At 43.5% G+C, this 20433-nt stretch overlaps 1 protein-coding gene across 3 annotated transcripts in view; it reads left to right on the top strand.

Moving 5' to 3' along the window:
* Positions 1-19600, top strand: part of LOC124606655 (UDP-glycosyltransferase UGT5-like) — a 65788-nt gene extending 46188 nt beyond the window's left edge. For all 3 annotated transcript variants that reach the window (XM_047138657.1, XM_047138660.1, XM_047138658.1), the window contains 5 exons: positions 6540-6721; positions 6810-7269; positions 15879-16101; positions 16185-16404; positions 19084-19600. In XM_047138657.1, the coding sequence (XP_046994613.1) occupies positions 6540-6721; positions 6810-7269; positions 15879-16101; positions 16185-16404; positions 19084-19360 (1362 nt within the window). In that variant the 3' untranslated portion in view covers positions 19361-19600. The remainder of the gene's footprint in view (positions 1-6539; positions 6722-6809; positions 7270-15878; positions 16102-16184; positions 16405-19083) is intronic.
* The last annotated feature ends 833 nt before the right edge of the window (positions 19601-20433 follow it).

Here is a 20433-nt window from a genome sequence, read left to right as displayed (position 1 = left end):
TCGCGGGTTCGAATCCTGCGTCTGGCATGGATGTGTGTGGTGTCCTTAGGTTAGTTAGGTTTAAGTAGTTCTAAGTTTTAGGGGACTGATGACCTCAGATGTTAAGTCCCATAGTGCTCAGAGCCATTTTGAGCTGTGGAGAACGTATTTGTCACTTATAGGTCCTCGATACTGTTGATACCATATTCTTCTTCTTCAGTCTATCTCAATCCACTGCTGAGTACAAGCCTCTTCCATATGTTTCCATAGTCCATATGTTTCATAGTCCCATAATGTACCAGTCACCAGATCTTTCAGGGTCTCCCAATGCCTCCTGTGATCCCACTGTCTCCAGTGAACAATTGTAGGGGCCCACCTTCTACGATCCTATCGAGCTCCCTGTCCAACCCATTGCCACTTCAGTCTTGCTGTTCTCTCTAGAAAGTCAGTTACCTTTGTTCCCTTCTAATGACCTCGTATCGAATTCTATCCCTGAGGCTGGCTCATAGCATCTGTCGCCTCATGGCTCGTTATGCGTAATTTACTTTACAAGCGCTTGCCTTAGTCAAAGTCACAGTTACCAGACCATAGACTGCAACAGGTAGCCTGCAGGATATTTGGGACATTCTTATCGGTCAGGATAAATCTCAGCTTCTGGAATTCTGACCAGCTCAGCCCCATTCTACGAGACATTTCAATATTTTGATTGTTTTTCCCTTGTTTAATTCTGTGGGCGAGGTACATGTATTCATCAACAGCTTCTAGTTGCCAACTGTAAATCGTTGGTTGTCTGGGTTTCATGTTTCTCATTTCAAAGCCAATCTTTGCAACTGTCAAGTTTTAGTTCGTAGATCGTACTCTTTAGTTCTTACGAATTTTCCATTATGAGCATAACATCATCGGTAAAGTGCAGGTGGCTGAGATATGAGCCCTTCAGCTTTATTGGATTGTTGTTCCAATCTAGTGATTTGAATTCTTCTGGTAATGCGAGGGTGAACAGTTTCGCAGAGATTGTGTCACTCTGCGAACTACTTTGCCGACTGGTATTTTACTGGTGATAAGGTCTTCATCCGCTCTAATTGGCATTGTTGTCTGTTCATCGATGTATTTCAGGAGCTTTACATACGGTTAATTTTTCATGGCATTTTACATGGTCTTCATGACTCTCAAATCACTACAGAGTCGTAAGCATTTCGATCAATTATGAAGGTCAGATGAATCCTGATGCTCCACTCAGTTGTTTTCTCAAGAGGTAGGCCAATAGTATGGGTGTGATCCACAGCCGAAAAACCTTTTCGAAATCTCTTTTGCTCAGGGGACTGATGTAAATCCAATACCCTCGTGAGGCAATTGGTTACGATTTATCCACGTTTTCCTTATCACCTGTTTTCAAGAGTAGTACCACTTCAGCATTTTTCATTTTTCTAGTATTCTTCCTCAGTTGATGAATTTTTTGATTAGTATTCTAACAAGTTCCAGCAGGTTACTTCCACCCAGTTTCAGCACTTTATTGGTTATCGTACCTTCGTCAGTCGCTCTTTTGTTTTTTGTTTATGAGCATTTTCAACTTCAGCAGTGATTACTGCCAGCCTTCCTCCTGGGTATCTTTCAGGGCTACTTGTTCTTCCTCCTCAACGGTCACAATATATATAAATGACCTAGTAGATAATGTCGGAAGTTCCATGCGGCTTTTCACGGATGATGCTGTAGTATACAGAGAAGTTGCAGCATTAGAAAATTGCAGTGAAATGCAGGAAGATCTGCAGCGGATAGGCACTGGGTGCAGGGAGTGGCAACTGACCCCTTAACATAGACAAATGTAATGTATAGTGAATATATAGAAAGAAGGATTCTTTATTGTATGATTATATGATAGCGGAACAAACACTGGTAGCAGTTACTACTGTAAAATATCTGGGAGTATGCGTACGGAACGATTTGAAGTGAATGATCATATAAAATTAGTTGTTGGTAAGGCGGATGCCAGGTTGAGATTCATTGGGAGAGTCCTTAAAAATGTAGTCCATCAACAAAGGAGGTGGCTTACAAGACACTCGTTCGACCTATACTTGAGTATTGCTCATCAGTGTGGGATCCGTACCAGGTCGGATTGACAGAGGAGATAGAGAATATCCAAAGAAGAGCGGCGCGTTTCGTCACAGGGTTATTTGGTAAGTGTGATAGTGTTACGGAGATGTTTAGCAAACTCAAGTGGCAGATTCTGCAAGAGAGGCGCTCTGCATCGCGGTGTAGCTTGCTGTCCAGGTTTCGAGAGGGTGCGTTTCTGGATGAGGTATCGAATATATTGCTTCCCCCTACTTATACCTCCCGAGGAGATCACGAATGTAAAATTAGAGAGATTTGAGCGCTCACGGAGGCTTTCCGGCAGTCGTTCTTCCCGCGAACCATACGCAACTGGACCGGGAAGGGAGGTAATGACACTGGCACGTAAAGTGCCCTCCGCCACACACCGTTGGGTGGCTTGCGGAGTATAAATGTAAATGTAGATGTAGATGTAGTATACAGCTGTTATAGAAATTTTTAAAAAATTCAGTAATATATTGTCTGTCTATGACTATATGTCCTTTCATGTTCTTGAGTTTCATAATTTTAGATATTCCTGTAGACATGCTGCTATTTAAAATTTGCATCTTTCAACTTTTTCAGTAGTCTACACGATCTAATTAATATTAAATTTCCTCATATTATTTTCTTATTTCTTTCCATATAATATTATTAAGAGTGGTATATTCTACTCTATTCGTGTCCATTGTGTTCCTTTCTTCGATGAGCTGAATAGTACTAACAAAGTCGACTGTTCTTGTCAGATTTCTGGAGTGGGATCCCGTTTGCTGCAATGTAGGTGCTTGTTGTAATTGTCTCAGTAACTTCGTTTACGTCTAAGGACTTCAGATTTTCTGTTAGACTACGTTTCTCAGGTAAAGTTTGTCGAAATCATGCTTTCTTCTCCCTAAGTCATTGGCTCTTGAAAAAATGTGCTTCCTTATCATTTTTGATAGTTCAAATATGGAGTCAAATGAGAAGTTCGCTCGAACTAACCTATGGTCACTTTCCGTGTCGAATATGTTGACTACAGTCACATTTTGGCAGTTCCGTCTTTTGTTAGTTTGAATGAAGTCTACTTCATTTTTGGTTTGCCACCAGGGCGCTTCTATGTTCATTTGCGTTGGGCAAGTTTCTTAAAGAACGTATTCGCGCAACACAAATATTCAACTCTAAGATAATCTAGCAATCCTTCACCTCTTTCATGTCTGCAACCTACCAGATAATTAACTGATTCCATGACTCCCCATATTTCTTTTGTCCTATTTTTGCATTGGAATCTCCCATAATGATATCCAGTTGTGTCTCTTTAGGATCTTTTGCTTTAGTGATACGTTCGTAAAGTTGTTCGACATCCTCTCCTTCACTTATTGGAGTATTAACTTCAATGACCCGTATGGCAAATTTGCTGCTCAATTTGTGAACAACGTACAGCAGTCTAGGAGAACAGTAAACCATCTTCCGTATGAATTTCTTGATATTTCTGTTGACTAGAATTGCAGCTAAATGTACAAAAGCGTCCCCTTTAGTTCTTAAAATGACGTGACTGGATGGAAGCGTCTCAACCTTTTCTCCTTGACTTGTCTCACAGATACAAATGTTATCCCATTTACAGTCTTGTAGTTCTCATTCAAGTCTCTCGTGGTCTTCAGCTTGTCTCATTGTTCCTATGTTGCATACGGCTACTCTTTACTCTTTCTTCTTGAATTTTTGCTTCCTCCAGAACCCTTGAAGCCGACTGATGAATCATCGTTGTGAAATTCTGACCATTTCACTTTTCTCATCTCGGGTAACTTCGTTTAAAAATTCGAAGTCATCATTTAAATTTATGGAAGGTGATTGACATTTAAGACACCACGCTTGCCAGGCGTGTTGGTGAGCTAATAATCGCCGGCCCCTAACGTTGGACATTAGACAGAACCATTTCTAAGCTTTCGTGAGAAGCACAGTTGGATTTCTAACATGCAGCAGTAACCTTTAAGGAAACTATGGGTTCTGGAGACAGTTGATTGCTAGTCTCAGAAGAGGAAGAGACGCATGGCGCTGTCGGCTGAAGGGAAGGAGAAGGGAATGGGTGAAACTCTGTGCCGGCACCACACAGCCTATTACTCTTGAATAGCAGCAAACCGAGCGAGGTGTGATCAGCACTCTGGACTCGCATTTGGGAGGACGACGGTTCAAACACGCGTCCTGCCATTGTGGTTTAGTATATGCGATGTATTCGCAGTTATGAATACTGACAACCATCAGGTTTATAATGGAATCACGACAGTGAAAATATGTGCCGACCCGGGACTCGAACCCAGATTTCCCGCTTGTCGTGAGCGGTCGCTTTACCATTTGGCTATCCGGGCGTGACTCAAGGCTGTACCCCAACTACCATATGTCGTCAACTATGTCTCTACGAACTGCCTATTTGTTTCTGTCTCGGGTTCTTCGGCCGACGTTCGTCTGATGATTTTACTGACGGTTCGCCAGCACGATTGGCTGACATTGTCAAAGCTTCACCCTCCACAATGCCGGTGGTGAACTGGAGCCGAGCTCGCGGCCGCAGACTGTATGTACCCGGCGCGCCAACGTCCGAGGGCTTCTCCGCTGAGAACACGGCGTGAAGACAATTTTAAAACCGACAAGGAAGGTCAAAGAATGTCTTACATCGGCAAAGGATAAAAGGGAACCACTTGCAATGTCGGGAATATACCGCTTACCATGCACATGCGGAATGACTGGACGATCAATCAACACCAGGATTAAAGAACATAAGTGACATTGCAGATTGGAGCAGGTGGAGAAATCGGCCGTGGCAGAGCACGCGCTGAGCGAGACCGACAATGTAATAAAAGTCACCGACACGGAAGTTCTGGCTGTAGAGAAGCACTATCACACCCGCTTCTTTAGAGAAGCTGTAGAAATACACAAACACGGGAACAGCTTCAACAAGAAAGAGGAAAGGCTTAAGACAAACGGATCCTGGCTTCCCGGTACTGCAGCGAACGACCGTCGCAGGTAGAAAGAGGAGAACCGCACCGGTTAAGCCCTCGGACGTTGGCGCGCCAGGTACGTATAGTTTGCAGCCGCGAGCTCGGCTCCAGTTCACCACCGGCAGTGGAGGGTGAAGCTTTGACAATGCCAGCCACTCGTGCTGGCAAAACGTCAGTAAAATCATCAGACGAACGTCGGCCGAAGAACCCGAGACAGAATCAAAAATGGCTCTGAGCACTATGGGACTTAACTTCTGTGGTCATCAGTCCCCTAGAACTTAGAACTACTTAAACCTAACTAACCTAAGGACATCACACACATCCATGCCCGAGGCAGGATTCGAACCTGCGACCGTAGCAGTCGCGCGGTTGCGGACCGAGCGCCTTAACCGCGAGACCACCGCGGCCGGCGAGACAGAATCAAATAGGCAGTTTGTCAACAAGTGGCCACGAAAGCCGTAACAATTTTGTATGCGCCTACAACCTGTACCGTACATCCATTATCTATATTCCCTTACAGGGGAGACATTTTACTTGAAAATTGCTTGCCAGGTGTCGGTGCATGAATACGATACTTCAGTGTTGGCAATTGCATCGTAATTCGGAATAACACAGCACTATAACAACGTATATATCGCATCCTGATATATGTTTTCCGCGTTTCCACTAAATCGCCTCAGGCAAATGCCGAGATGGTTCCTTTCAAAGGGTACGACCGATTTCCTTTCCCAGTTTTCCCTAATATGAGCTTGTGCGTCTCTAATGACCCAGTTGTCGACGGGACGTTAAAACACTAATTTCTTCCTCCTCGAGTAGCAGCACGGGGACCGCCGAGTTTAACGTCCTCATCAACCCAACGGATCATTGTCAACAGGTATACATGCCCTCACTCCATGAAACGTTGCGGACGTGTATGGAATTTTGTCTAAGACACTGGCGCATAGTTTGATGCTACCCAAATTCAGGGCCAACACCTCTCCTCATCTTGCTGTCCAAATATAGGCAGGGAAATGTCTCCCACCACCAAGATCCGAAATGGTTACCTCCAAGTCGTGTGCCACTGCAAAAACGTCTGTTATGGAGCTCGGCCAATGAGACGAGTGCCGTCTTCAAAAAGCTGAAATGACACTTCATACCTCATTCAGCGCTATTTAGACATTCTTCAGCGTCTGTACTGTATCTTGGCGCCTGAAGATTGTGCCCCACAAAATAGGGTCCAAACGACGTCCGTCTACCATTACTGTGTAAACTTCACACTTAGACTGCTCTCTGCTCCCAACGAAAGTGAAAGCACATTTCAGGAATTATTTCACTAACATCGGAGAAGCTGGATGCAGGTCATGTCTAAAGAGTTAGCAAATTTCCACATATTCATTCATTTGCAGCAAGTTAGCAGTTTTCCTCTTCCAGTTCTCCTCTTCCAGTTCTCAACTTTTAGATATTAGAATGTAATTCATTATTGGTCTTGTTAAACATGTTGGGAAACTGCTCACTAAAATACATTTTTTCCCTTAGAAAAATATTCAGAATTATTCAGAAATTGATCTATCGATGTCGTACGACTACTGGAGAACAAAGTTTGATTTTGTATCGATGGCGGACCAAAGTCCAACTGAAACGTTAACGACTTGGAATCCTTTGGGACTGGCGATTTGTGAGATGCAATTAGAATCCCTACAGATGAAGGATTTTCTTCGGTAATTATAATGCTTGAATTGAATGAGATATTTAGCCCTCAAAAATTTTCAGTACTGAGATAATGTGACATCTCAATTTCTTTTGCAGGTCCCAGCCGTCGTTCGACGTAATTATCCTAGAGAAGTTAATATATTATTGCTATTATGGCCTAATTCACCAGCTGGGATCGCCACCAGCAATTGGTTTCGTGTCTCTGGGTGCTCCTGCTCCAGTACTCTCTTCTTTGGGAAATCCCAACAACCCAGCATATTCCCCCGATCTCATGCTTGAGTACACAGACCGCATGTCCTTCTGGCAGAGGCTGTATAATGCCTACGTTATCGCACTATTTTCTTACAATTGGAACTATGAAGTGATGCCAAAACAAAATGAGCTCCTTAGGAGGTATTTTGGTCCCGATCTCCCCCCTACGTACGAGATGGACAGAAACTTCAGCCTCCTCCTTGTCAACAACCACTTCAGCGTCAATTACCCGCGGCCACTGCTACCTAATGTCGTCGAGCTGACGGGACTTCATCTAGAGAAACAACGGAAGCCACTTCCTCAGGTAAGTAGAAAAATCTATTTTGGTTAAACCGTAATGTCCTTTCATCTTTAACGCTAGAACCTAGAAACGAAGAAAAGGTGTCACTTTGAACCCACATATAATATTTTCATATCGGACTTAAACAAGTAGTTCATTTTAGTTTTTGTTAAAGCATACCTTTTTTTCTAGTAATCACAATAATTATTTAACACGATAATTAATAATTATTATTTCACCAATAACATGTGTTACAAATTTGCCAACAAGTAGCTTGTCATTTATGAACTACACTCCTGGAAATGGAAAAAAGAACACATTGACACCGGTGTGTCAGACCCACCATACTTGCTCCGGACACTGCGAGAGGGCTGTACAAGCAATGATCACACGCACGGCACAGCGGACACACCAGGAACCGCAGTGTTGGCCGTCGAATGGCGCTAGCTGCGCAGGATTTGTGCACCGCCGCCGTCAGTGTCAGCCAGTTTGCCGTGGCATACGGAGCTCCATCGCAGTCTTTAACACTGGTAGCATGCCGCGACAGCGTGGACGTGCACCGTATGTGCAGTTGACGGACTTTGAGCGAGGGCGTATAGTGGGCATGCGGGAGGCCGGGTGGACGTACCGCCGAATTGCTCAACACGTGGGGCGTGAGGTCTCCACAGTACATCGATGTTGTCGCCAGTGGTCGGCGGAAGGTGCACGTGCCCGTCGACCTGGGACCGGACCGCAGCGACGCACGGATGCACGCCAAGACCGTAGGATCCTACGCAGTGCCGTAAGGGACCGCACCGCCACTTCCCAGCAAATTAGGGACACTATTGCTCCTGGGGTATCGGCGAGGACCATTCGCAACCGTCTCCATGAAGCTGGGCTACGGTCCCGCACACCGTTAGGCCGTCTTCCGCTCACGTCCCAACATCATGCAGCCCGCCTCCAGTGGTGTCGCGACAGGCGTGAATGGAGGGACGAATGGAGACGTGTCGTCTTCAGCGATGAGAGTCGCTTCTGCCTTGGTGCCAGTGATGGTCGTATGCGTGTTTGGCGCCGTGCAGGTGAGCGCAGGACTGCATACGACCGAGGCACACAGGGCCAACACCCGGCATCATGGTGTGGGGAGCGATCTCCTACACTGGCCGTACACCACTGGTGATCGTCGAGGGGACACTGAATAGTGCACGGTACATCCAAACCGTCATCGAACCCATCGTTCTACCATTCCTAGACCGGCAAGGGAACTTGCTGTTCCAACAGGACAATGCACGTCCGCATGTATCCCGTGCCACCCAACGTGCTCTAGAAGGTGTAAGTCAACTACCCTGGCCAGCAAGATCTCCGGATCTGTCCCCCATTGAGCATGTTTGGGACTGGATGAAGCGTCGTCTCACGCGGTCTGCACGTCCAGCACGAACGCTGGTCCAACTGAGGCGCCAGGTGGAAATGGCATGGCAAGCCGTTCCACAGGACTACATCCAGCATCTCTACGATCGTCTCCATGGGAGAATAGCAGCCTGCATTGCTGCGAAAGGTGGATATACACTGTACTAGTGCCGACATTGTGCATGCTCTGTTGCCTGTGTCTATGTGCCTGTGGTTCTGTCAGTGTGATCATGTGATGTATCTGACCCCAGGAATGTGTCAATAAAGTTTCCCCTTCCTGGGACAATGAATTCACGGTGTTCTTATTTCAATTTCCAGGAGTGTATTTGTGCAGCCTTCTAGACACATTTAGTATATTTGGTCCCTATTATTCTCGCATGTGTTCTACACACGGTTTTCTATTATTTGTCACTCCAGTTAACTGGAATCTGGCAGACGCACTTAGAACAGGTGATTTCTGTTTTACTCGCACATTTTCTGCACACTGCTTTGAGGCACTTCACATAGTTTTCGCTGGCCTTGTTGCCTTTTCAGAGGTTGATTTGGCATTTCCTCCGCTTTGTAGATGTTGTCAGTCCCGTACCCTCTTCCTTTGCCTGATGTTCTTTCTCTTTCGTTCCCTTGAGTTCATTCTCCACGTGAAGTATGAACTTCTTCCTTTCCATCTTCTTATTCATTACCATGTTGTAGATGACCCATGAATTTACTGCCATCATGTCCAAGAGGCTGTAGAAGACATGCACTGGCCCTCTACTAAATGCAACCTTTGTGGTACATTTATAGGTCGCATGACCAAACACGTCCGCCCCATACTTTGTTGCATTGAAGAATGTTATATGTTCAGGTTTCTTCTTTCCTTCCTAGTTTATTGCTATCCAGCAAGCAGTGTAGTCAGAAGAATGACATTTTTATTCTTCTTTCCTTGATGTACGGTTATGGTGCACTCTGTCTTGCCACTATGGTGCAGGATGGTGATGAAGTGTATTTCAGCATTCGGCTTCCTTACTTCATGGGGGGGGGGGTCTCACTACGGTCTTGTTCACTGTACTAACAAGTGAAGTTTTCTTTGCTTTGAGTTTTCAGCAAGTTGAAGGGACGTAAAAAAGTTTTCTGTCGTCACATTTCTTCCTTGATTTACACTCTCCAAGTGGTTGCTTCTCCCTGTGGGTGTCATCTTTGCCGAGTTATGGGAAAGTGTTACATGTAGACTTTGTCGTTACATCGACAGCCAACCAGAAGTTAAGACCAGATTTGTCCGGTTTGTTGGAGATGAACTGAGTTAACGTAAATCTTCTTTTGCTTCGTTACAGTAACTCGTCAATGGTTACATTTTCTCCAGGGCGGTAAGAACGAATACTGTTTTCAATTAGTTTTCCCTAAATTTCGGATACAAGAGCGAATTTGTTGGCTGCCAGGCGTTCAGCTCGGATTGATTTTTCATCGAAACGGAGGCAAAAGTAATTCACTACCAGATGATGCTCTCACGCTCTTCATTAGGATTGGTCACCAAGAATATTGGGGTACCATATAGTGGTCTGGATGGTCACATAATGCCTTGCTCTAATATTCCTTCTAAATGTTCTTTCAATACTTTCGTCCTTGGTGGTGACAATCTATAGGGCGTCTCCTTAATAGGGATCTAATCGTTTAAGTCGGCCCCATATTCAACCAAACTGGTCATCCCGTACTCCTTAGTCAACGCATCAGGAAACTCTCCCCATACCCGTATGAATTTCTCCCTGACTCGGTTGTTCCTCAAACGCATTTCAATTCGAATTTCCTCTACCACTTCTTCCCAAATAAGATTTAGTCTTCTTTCCGGCCATGGTCCCCGTTGACACTGCTTACAAAAGTAGAATTATTCCACAGGCCTAAACTTAAGATTGTTACCATGATCAATCAGGAATTTGGCAACACTGTCTGACATGCCACAAAGAATTGGTAGTCAAAAGTCGAAACCGTGCTGCACAGGTCGATTAAAGCACATAGTGGTTCTTCATTAACTGCGCACACGCATGGGGAGTTTGGCATCTCATTAACCTTCATCGCACTAATTAACCTACCCATCCTTGCAGTACACAATCATTCATTTCGTGGCCCTACCTACTATACTTCCAACATGTAACCTACGATGATGCTATTTCACTATGTTTTGCAGACTAGGAGCTTCTTTTTGTGGTCTCCTACAGTATTTTTGCTGTTCCTGTTTTACTTACACCTGCCTGTTGCTCACAGCCAATCCTTTTAAGTCATGTTCATCCCAGTGTGCGCATCTATTAATTACATAGCCCCTATTTGCTTTATTACTTCGTTTGTTGAGAAATAGTTCTGGGAATCTGACAAAATAAAGCTCCCTGTCTACTTTCAGGATTTAACTCACCTAATATATGACTTACGACCTGTTCTTCAGTGTATGCCATATCAAATACTACTACGGTTCGGTTAACTCGTGCCACATATTTTATTAGCAGCTTGATAGCATCGAGATAGACCAATTCTTGCGTGGCTCTAGACGGCATTAATTCACAGGTCCTACTCCAGAATTACCTCCATGTGTTACTTCCCATATGGCTAGCAGTACCTTTTCAAGTAAGCTACCCTTCAATGTTACAGCAATTACTCTTAATGCCTGTAAACCACTCATTTGCAACGTTCGTGATCTTATCTGGAATTCAACCACAAAGTTAAAAAATTCGCCCATACAGTCAACTGAATCTAACGAGAACTTAGAACATTCATGTAACACATCTTGTAGTGTGTTTGGCAACTTAACGAATAAGGTTTCAAAATCTGTCTGCCCCATTACTTAAGCATGATCTGTCTGATGTACTTCAAAAATGGTTTTGCTCGCATTACCGCTCCTATCCCGCAACAGTTCATGAACCGTTATACCACTCAGACAGCAAATTCTGTATCTGATCTCTCTTCACACCTGCAAAATCATTCATTCTATCAAGGTAGTTGTTGAAATGGGCCTGGAGTCTATGCAGTTGGTTAGGACTACGAGTAGCCTGGCTCCGCAAGACTTTGAACATTTCCTCATATTCAGTAACAATGTTGTCGGCAGCCAAACTCACTTCATCGGGATCACTAGTGTTTTGTGTGGGCACGTGACTGTTTTGTTGCACTTGTTCCATCAGTTTATGAATGTTTACTTTTGGCTCTATCTTCCATCGCTTCAGTTTGTACTCCAACTCACTTCTCAAAAAGGCCGGATCCTTCACCTCACGCATTCTGAAAAAGCCACGCTGAGTAAACAGAAAAGACGACCTGTATCTTAATCCCTCCTTACTCAGTCACTGAACCACGCTGTAGCACCACAAGTGTTACTGTTTACTGGGCCACAATGAGAAATGGATAGAGCGATTGACTGAGTAACGACAGCATTAACGATTTTAACAGATTCCTCTCTTGCCACAGTGACTGCAGCGTCCCGCGCAAGTCGTAAACTTTTTCGGATTCTTTGCATGACTCCTGCTTATAAGGTGAAGGAGAAAACCAGATCACCATCTATTTCAGAAATACTGTTATCGATTTAAGAACTGTAGGAACCAGATTGTCCTATCAGACCCAGAATTTCTTCATTAGTCCAACTGTCCCCCAACCGCCATTTTAGGATAAACTTTTGCAATCAAGACAACTAGGGAAGTACACAGAAACAACGAATATGCGAGCACTGATCACGCGAGTAATACGATTTTCAAGTCACGTAGCACTTTCTGGAAGTCCGAACACCAAGATAGGAGCTCTCCGAAATACTGTAATAGCGAACAACTGACTTGAGTGTCCCTGTTCGGAAATTATGTATTTTGAAATAATAGTCAGAGATGGGAAGTAACAACGATTCCGGTGGCGACAGGAATGTATCAACATTTATTAAGATCAAAATATACACAACTTTGTTCACTGATCACCATACAAAACAATTCTCATTACAATTATCCAGCAGAGAGCAGTCTCTATTTTTCGTTTAACCCTTTCGCTACGGTGAACTTACGCTGAAGTAGGGAGCGAATGTGCCGCTCAGCCGGCGGACCGCGGCAGGAGCTCCGCCTCGCGTCATATTTCTCCGCTTCACTACTCTCGACTTGTGTGGAAGTTTGACCAACGCACCATCTATCCGCTTTGTTCCCCGCGCTCAACTGCTCATTTGCAGCCTTGTCTCTAACCTGAACTGGCGTGTTGTTAACCTCAGTTAGTTTCTACTAGGACTGTTATGGCAGGTAAGCTCTTTCTCTCATACTGGGTAATGACTCTGAAAATTAAAGCGAATCATCGCTCGAATCCGACGATGAACGTGAAACACCTTTGTAGCTGCTTGTAGATCATGTATACGTGCTACTTCAGCTGTTCCATTGGATTTGTGCAACAACGCAGACAATGTCAAAACATGTGTGATTTGTATGAATATTTCCACGAATACATATATCGTATAAAGTCCGATAACTGCGACAACACTACGAGTGTGAAAGCAGGACAGAGCAACGCCGCGGGCAGCGCGGGAAGTGCGCCGTGCAGGGGCCACGGCCGGGCCGCACTGGCGCTCGTCCACAGAGCACGACGCAGCAGTCACGGCTCCGGCGTGAAAGGCTTAAATCTCTTCATTTTAAAATATCAGTCAATCTGTATATTGAGCAAGCAGTAAAGGAAACAAAAGAAAAATTCAGAGTAGCTATTAAAATCCATGGAGAAGAAATAAAAACTTTGAGGTTCGCCGATGACATTGTAATTCTGTCACAGACAGCAAAGGACTTGGAAGAACAGTTGAACAGAATTGATAGTGTCTCGAATGGAGGATATAAGATGAACATCAACAAAAGCAAAACGAGGATAATGGAATGTAGTCGAATTAAGTCGGGTGATGCTGAGGGAATTAGATTAGTAAATGAGACATTTAAAGTAGTAAAGGAGTTCTGCTATTTGGGGAGCAAAATAACTGATGATGGTCGAAGTAGAGAGGATATAAAATGCAGACTGGCAATGGCAAGGAAAGCGTTTCTGAAGAAGAGAAATTAGTTAACATCGAGTATAGATTTGAATGTCAGGAAGTAGTTCCTGAAAGTATTTGTATGGAGTGTAGCCATGTATGGAAGTGAAACATGGACAATAAATCGTTTGGACAAGAAGAGAATAGAAGCTTTCGAAATGTGGTGCTACAGAAGAATGTTGAAGATTAGGTGGGTAGATCACGTAACTAATGAGGAGGTATTGAATAGGATGAGGGAGAAGAGAAGTTTGTGGCACAACTTGACTAGAAGAAGGGATCGGTTGGTAGGACATGTCCTGAGGCATCAAGGGATCACAAATTTAGCAATGGAGGGCAGCGTGGAAGGCAAAAATCGTAGAGGGAGACCAAGAGATGAATACACTAAGCAGATTCAGAAGGATGTAGGTTGCAGTAGGTACTGGGAGGTGATGGAGCTTGCACAGGATAGATTAGCATGGAGAGCTGCATCAAACAAGTCTCAGGACTGAAGACCACAACAACAACAACAACAGAGTGATGAAGATATAGATGAAGATATGGGTTTGTGTGAGATTTAGAGTAGTGGTAGACCAGCTATTTCAAGGAACGTCGACAGGGGTAATTACTTGTGTAGCAAATACTCTAAAAGGTTAATAATATTTAAGAGAATAACTGAAGCCTTGCTTTTTTGCTCTAAATTCTGTTACACATGTGGAAAATTATTAGATAAACTATTATATCCCTTTGGATATCTTTCAAAAATTACTTTTCTGTGTTTTAGGTGTACTTGATTACATAAAGCACAACTTCATAAGTAACATAAATACAAGAATGTATGAGAGAAAGCCCATTAATTACAATTTATATTTGGATCATATTATACTGAAAGTCACAGTTTTATCGACAGAAATGTGAGTTTTCTATTGTTAAATGATAGCTAGTTCACCTCCTTTTTAATTGGCGGGTTACAAAGCTCTTAGTACAGAAAGGTCTAGGAATGTATGCAAGGAATCATTTCCTTAAATTTACATAAATATAGCATAATTTATATGTTGGATGTAACCACGTTCCATATGTGGGTAAATATCTCAAATTTAACACATTTCCTTTACTAGGAGGCACTGAGCAACCACATATGAAATTTCTTTAATGTGACTGTTGAGTTAAGCATAGAAAAGATAATATAGTTATTTGAGCAGGGCTGTATATACGAACAAAATTTTAACTTCAATGAAGCCATAGACATAAGTTTTCTGGGTGTTGATATTTCACTACAGCGAATGATGAAATGTGAGGTATATCAAGAGAAATGTTGTTTTGTATAGGGTTCCTATTTTTATGAAAAACTGAACTGGAAATCACTTCACTAAAGATATGTAGGTATGCAATTACTTACAATTTTATTGGGTTGATTTTTATTCATAAGTATGGTGCATGTAATATTAGTGACTATTACTTTCAGTTTAGTTGGTCATTTGAAATTAGAATTTGATAATTTAATAACAATAATAATAATAAATATTGCTCAATTTGAACTGGCTTGTAGGCAGCTCTGTTTCAACATGAGTAATGAGAGATGTCTGTTAGTACATCTTCACACTTGTGAAATTTGACAGCAGCAGTCACTCATGTTTTGAAACTGTGTATACATGTATAGTAAACTTATGAAACAGGTGATCTCTGGTGTAGGTGAACTCTGATGTTCTCACTTCAGACTTGTTACGATACAAAAAGGAGTGAAGCTTTAATCTGTGGCTAAATATATCGAGATTTAAAATTAATAAAATATAGCAAAATTATTGTGGAAATAAAACAAGATACGCTGGCAGCTGGTGACACAACAGAAATATTGCACATAATGAGTTTAGTTTCGTCAGTTATCAGTTAGCGAATATATACAGGAACACATCATTAATTCTTATCTGCAACCTACTACAAGTTCTTATCCACAATGCCAAACAACATAGATATACCCTCTAAGACGAGCAGTAGCGCTCTGGGGGAAATAGACTTTGATGTTCCCACAGGCTCAGTGATGCAAATGAGTTTAGTGACTTTTAATCTGTAGAGGAGAATACCTTGTGATGAAAATAATTTGACACCCAATTTACAATCGTTACAAGTGATAAATGTAGTGTTTATTGTGCTTAGGAATAAAAGAAATTTACCACAAATCCCATCTATATCTGTCTCTTTGATTGTTTTCTATATATTTGTGAAACATTACCAATTGTAACAATTTGCGTGCAGGATAAACTGGCTCATGAGACTACTTATTTTACAGGATATCCAGGATTTCCTCGATGGTGCAAAAGATGGTGCAATTTACTTCAGCCTCGGCAGCAACGTGAGAAGCACTGCGCTGCCAGAGCATAAGAGGCGAGCGTTCCTCGAAGCTTTCGCACAGCTGCCTCAGCGGGTGCTCTGGAAGTGGGAGGTGGACAGCCTGCCTGGACAGCCGGAGAACGTTATGATAGCCAAATGGCTGCCCCAGCAGGACGTCTTGGGTAAGCTTCTGTACAGTGCACCAGTCTTTACAAATAAAGCTTCGTCAGTGTCGTAACTTTTACGTCTATTGCCACTTTTTCAGCACATCCAAACATTAAACTGTTCATTACCCAGGGAGGACTCCAGAGCATGAATGAAGCAAGTTACTTCGCAGTGCCTGTGATTGGCATTCCTTTCATTGGAGATCAGACCCACAATGTGGCTAAGATGGAACAGGCCGGTATAGGCTACCGCTTGCAGTTCAAAGACGTCACTACCGATACGGTTCTGAGTGCCATTCATACAGTACTTGGAAATGCTAGGTAAGTTTATACGTTTCCATTTTGTAGAGAAAGTAACAAACTAACACATACTTCTACTCCTCATATTTCTCGAACTGAGCTCTCACTTACCTCCAGAAATTCCTATATCGACAAAATATTTAGCCTTGACCTCATTTCATTCCTTTAGTCGAGCGACGACATATTCTGAACCTATTTGCACTTGATATACATTTTTTTAGACATAAAATAGATAATTTCTATGGATGAATGTAGTTGCGTAGGCTTCTACAACCAGAGTCAGCTGACATAAAAGTTTTCTGATTATTGTACCGCACCATAATGTACACTACTGGCCATTAAAATTGCTACACCAAGAAGAAATGCAGATCATAAACGAGTATTCATTGGACAAATACGTGACGACTGTGTGTTGTGTGCTGTCCTTAGGTTAGTTAGGTTTAAGTAGTTCTAAGTTCTAGGGGACAGATGACCATAGTGCTCAGAGCCATTTGAACCATTTTGGACAAATATATTATACTAGAACTGACATGTGATTACATTTTCACGCAGTTTGGGTGCAGTACCCATAACAACACCTCGGGCCGTAATAACGGCCTTGATATGCCTGGGCATTGAGTCAAACAGAGCTTGGATGGCGTGTGCAGGCACAGCTGCCCATGCAGCTTCAACACGATACCACAGTTCATCAAGAGTAGTGACTGGCGTATTGTGACGAGCCAGTTACTCGGCCACCATTGACCAGACGTTTTCAATTGGTGAGAGATCTGGAGAAGGTGCTGACCAGGGCAGCAGTCGAACATTTTCTGTAACCAGAAAGGCCCGTACAGGACCTGCAACATGCGGTCGTGCATTATCCTGCTGAAATGTAGGGTTTCGGAGGGATCGAATGAAGGGTAGAGCCACGGGTCGTAACACGTCTAAAAGGAACGTCCACTGTTCAAAGTGTCGTCAGTGCGAACAAGAGGTGACCGAGACGTGTAACAAATGGCACCCCATACCATCACGCCGGGTGATACGCCAGTATGGCGATGACGAATACACGCTTCCAATGTGCGTTCACCGCGATGTCGCCAAACACGGATGCGACCATCATGATGCTGTAAACAGAACCTGGATTCATCTGAAAAAATTGCGTTTTGCCACTCGTGCACCCAGGTTCGTCGTTGAGTACACCATCGCAGGCGCTCCTGTCTGTGATGCAGCGTCAAGGGTAACCGCAGCCGTGGTCTCCGAGCTGATAGTCCATGCTGCTGCAAACGTCGTCGAACTGTTCGTGCAGATGGTTGTTGTCTTGCAAACGTCCCCTTCTGTTGACTCAGAGATCGAGACGTGGCTGCACGATCCGTTGTAGCCATGCAGATAAGATGCCTGTCATCTCGACTGCTAGTGATACGAGGCCATTGGGATCCAGCACCGCATCCCGTATTGCCCTCCTGAACGCACCGATTCCATATTCTGCTAACAGTCATCGTATCTCGACCAACGCGAGCGGCAATGTCGCGATACGTTAAACCGCAATCGCGATAGGTTACAATCCGACCGTTATCAAAGTCGGAAACGTGGTGGTACGCAAAATTCCTCCTTACACGAGGCATCACAACAACGTTTCACCAGGCACCGCCGGTCAACTGCTGTTTGTGTATGAGAAATCGGTTGGAAACTTTCCTCATGTCAGCACGTTGTAGGTGTCGGCACCGTCGCCAACCTTGTGTGAATGCTCTGAAAAGCTAATCATTTGCATATCACAGCATCTTCTTCGTGTCTGCTAAATTTCGGGTCTGTAGCACATCTTCGTAGTGTAGCAATTTTAATGGCCAGTAGTGTAGAAGCTAAGTATGAGAAGCCAGTGTTCCGGCCTTCTTCTGGGTCTACTGATGTGCCATAGCTGTGAGGTGTCCTTGAAAGATTCGATGCTCGTGATGTTATTGCTTACCAAACTTTTGTTGTTGGTGAAGATAAATAGAGATCTGGAAAGTCTTATTTATATTCGACAGTGTCCTTTGCTGTGAAAACACGGAACACACAGTCGTCGTAAGGTGAATCAAGATGAGTCTGTATACATGTGGTATGAAGGACACGGTGTGTATGTGAAACTATACATTCTCTTGGTGATTTGACTGTACATTATCGTAAATAAAGGTCCCCATCCTAGCAAAAAAATGAGAGAAACGTTATTCTTGCCAAAAAGCGAGAAGCGGTTGTTGTAGCTCTGAGGGCTACTCTGGGGTGCTCTCTGTGTGAGGCACCTCAGGACATCTCTGTGAGACTGGGGCTCGATTGTGTGATTCGAACAGAGAGCCGCCATTGCCTGCGCGCCCGCCCTAGCGACACCTCATAACCAAAGCACATCAGGTAGACCCAGAAGAAGGCCAGTCTAACCATGGCCGAAACGTCAGTCCTCCTGTATGGCTTTTATAATATGATATGGTAAGATACTCAGAAAACTTTTATGTAATACAGGTTGCTATCTTTCGCTTGTACCTTTTTTTACTCTTTCTGAACTTGTATCTGAATCGAGTGTGAAGTTTAGTGCGACTTGTAGAAAGATTATCCTAACTTATATTGAGTTTTTTGTTTCCTATTTATCTATTAGCAGGTTTTACTTTATTGGAGCTATTTTTCCTTGTGCTGTTCTTTTACCGTCACTCCTAATTACTACTTGTAACAAATAATCATCCATCCTCTTTTTCCCCACAGCTACCGAGAAAATATGAAGCGATTCTCAGCGGTATTCCGCGAGCACCAGGAGAGGTCGTTGGACACTGCCGTGTGGTGGATCGAATACGTGATACGTCACAAGGGTGCTCCCCACCTGCGCAGTGCAGCCCTCGACCTCAGCTGGTGGCAGCTGCTGCTGCTCGACGTCATCGCATTCTTCGTTGCGACGGCGTCAATCGCGATCTATTTGCTGTACAGGATAGCCTGCTATTGCAAAAGTCTTGTGGCTGTCAATCAGAAGCAAAAGACTGCGTGAAGCTAATTTTGGAACGAATCTGTAGGCGTTTCATTGTTTTTGACTATAGCTGGGGCCAAGTGTTAGGCCACAGAGAAGATTGTGTTGCAATGTGAATCTCAGCAAATGACTCCTTAATTTCACATGGCACTGCTATAAAAAGATGTTATTGCTGCTATACAGACAACAGGAACATAACCCCCTTTGTATTTATTTATGGAATGACTGTATTTTTTATAAAGTAAACATTTTTGTTTCGTACTATCTTTCTTTGACTGGTATTTGCAATGTTATGTGATGGCGAGAATGGAAACAGTTCTTATACTGAAGCTTCATAGCAGATGAAAACTGAGTGTCGGACCGAAATTCGAACTCAAGATCTTTGCTTTTTGCGGGAAAGTGCTCTACCGACTAAGCTAACCATGCACGACTGATTACCCGACGACACAACTATCTTTCTGCTATAACTTCTTCATCTGTTAACTTCATTCCTTCCGGTACACAGGTCTAATCTGCCAAGAAGTTTCATAGCAGCAAAAACTCCGCTGCAGAGTGAAAATTTCATTGTGGAAACGTTACCAGGCTGTGGCAAAGCCGTATATCACAATATCCTTTCTTCCAGGAGTGCTAGCCCCTCAAGATATGCAGGAGAGCATCTGTAAACTCAGGAAGGTAGGAGATGAGGTACTGATGGAAGTGACGCTGTGAGGACGGGTCGTGGGTGATGCTTGGGCCGTTAGAGTACTTGCTCGCGAAAGGCAAAGGTCCCTAGCTCGACTCTCGGTCCGGCACACAGTTTTAATCTGCCAAGTTTAAAATCAGGGCACACTTCACCTCAGAGGGAAAATTTCATTCAAATTCTTACTCTGTTTACTTTTGCATCCTCTATGGGTGTCAGCTGCAGTTTAATTTTATACAATTATTTTCTTATTTTGAGGGAGCTGTTTTCTCTGTTTTCATGTTTGTCACCTAACTTACAGAAACACATACATGTTTGGGTACATTTGTTAATTTTGTTGGTAATACTTATAGCCACAATGTATGAATGAAACAGACAATTGTTTCAAAATATTCATTTCCATATCGTTCTCAGA

Source organism: Schistocerca americana, chromosome 3 (genome assembly GCF_021461395.2).
Source record: "Schistocerca americana isolate TAMUIC-IGC-003095 chromosome 3, iqSchAmer2.1, whole genome shotgun sequence".
Classification (NCBI taxonomy): domain Eukaryota; kingdom Metazoa; phylum Arthropoda; class Insecta; order Orthoptera; family Acrididae; genus Schistocerca; species Schistocerca americana.
Note: the sequence above shows the minus strand (reverse complement) of the source record. Positions and strands in the feature narration are given on the sequence as shown.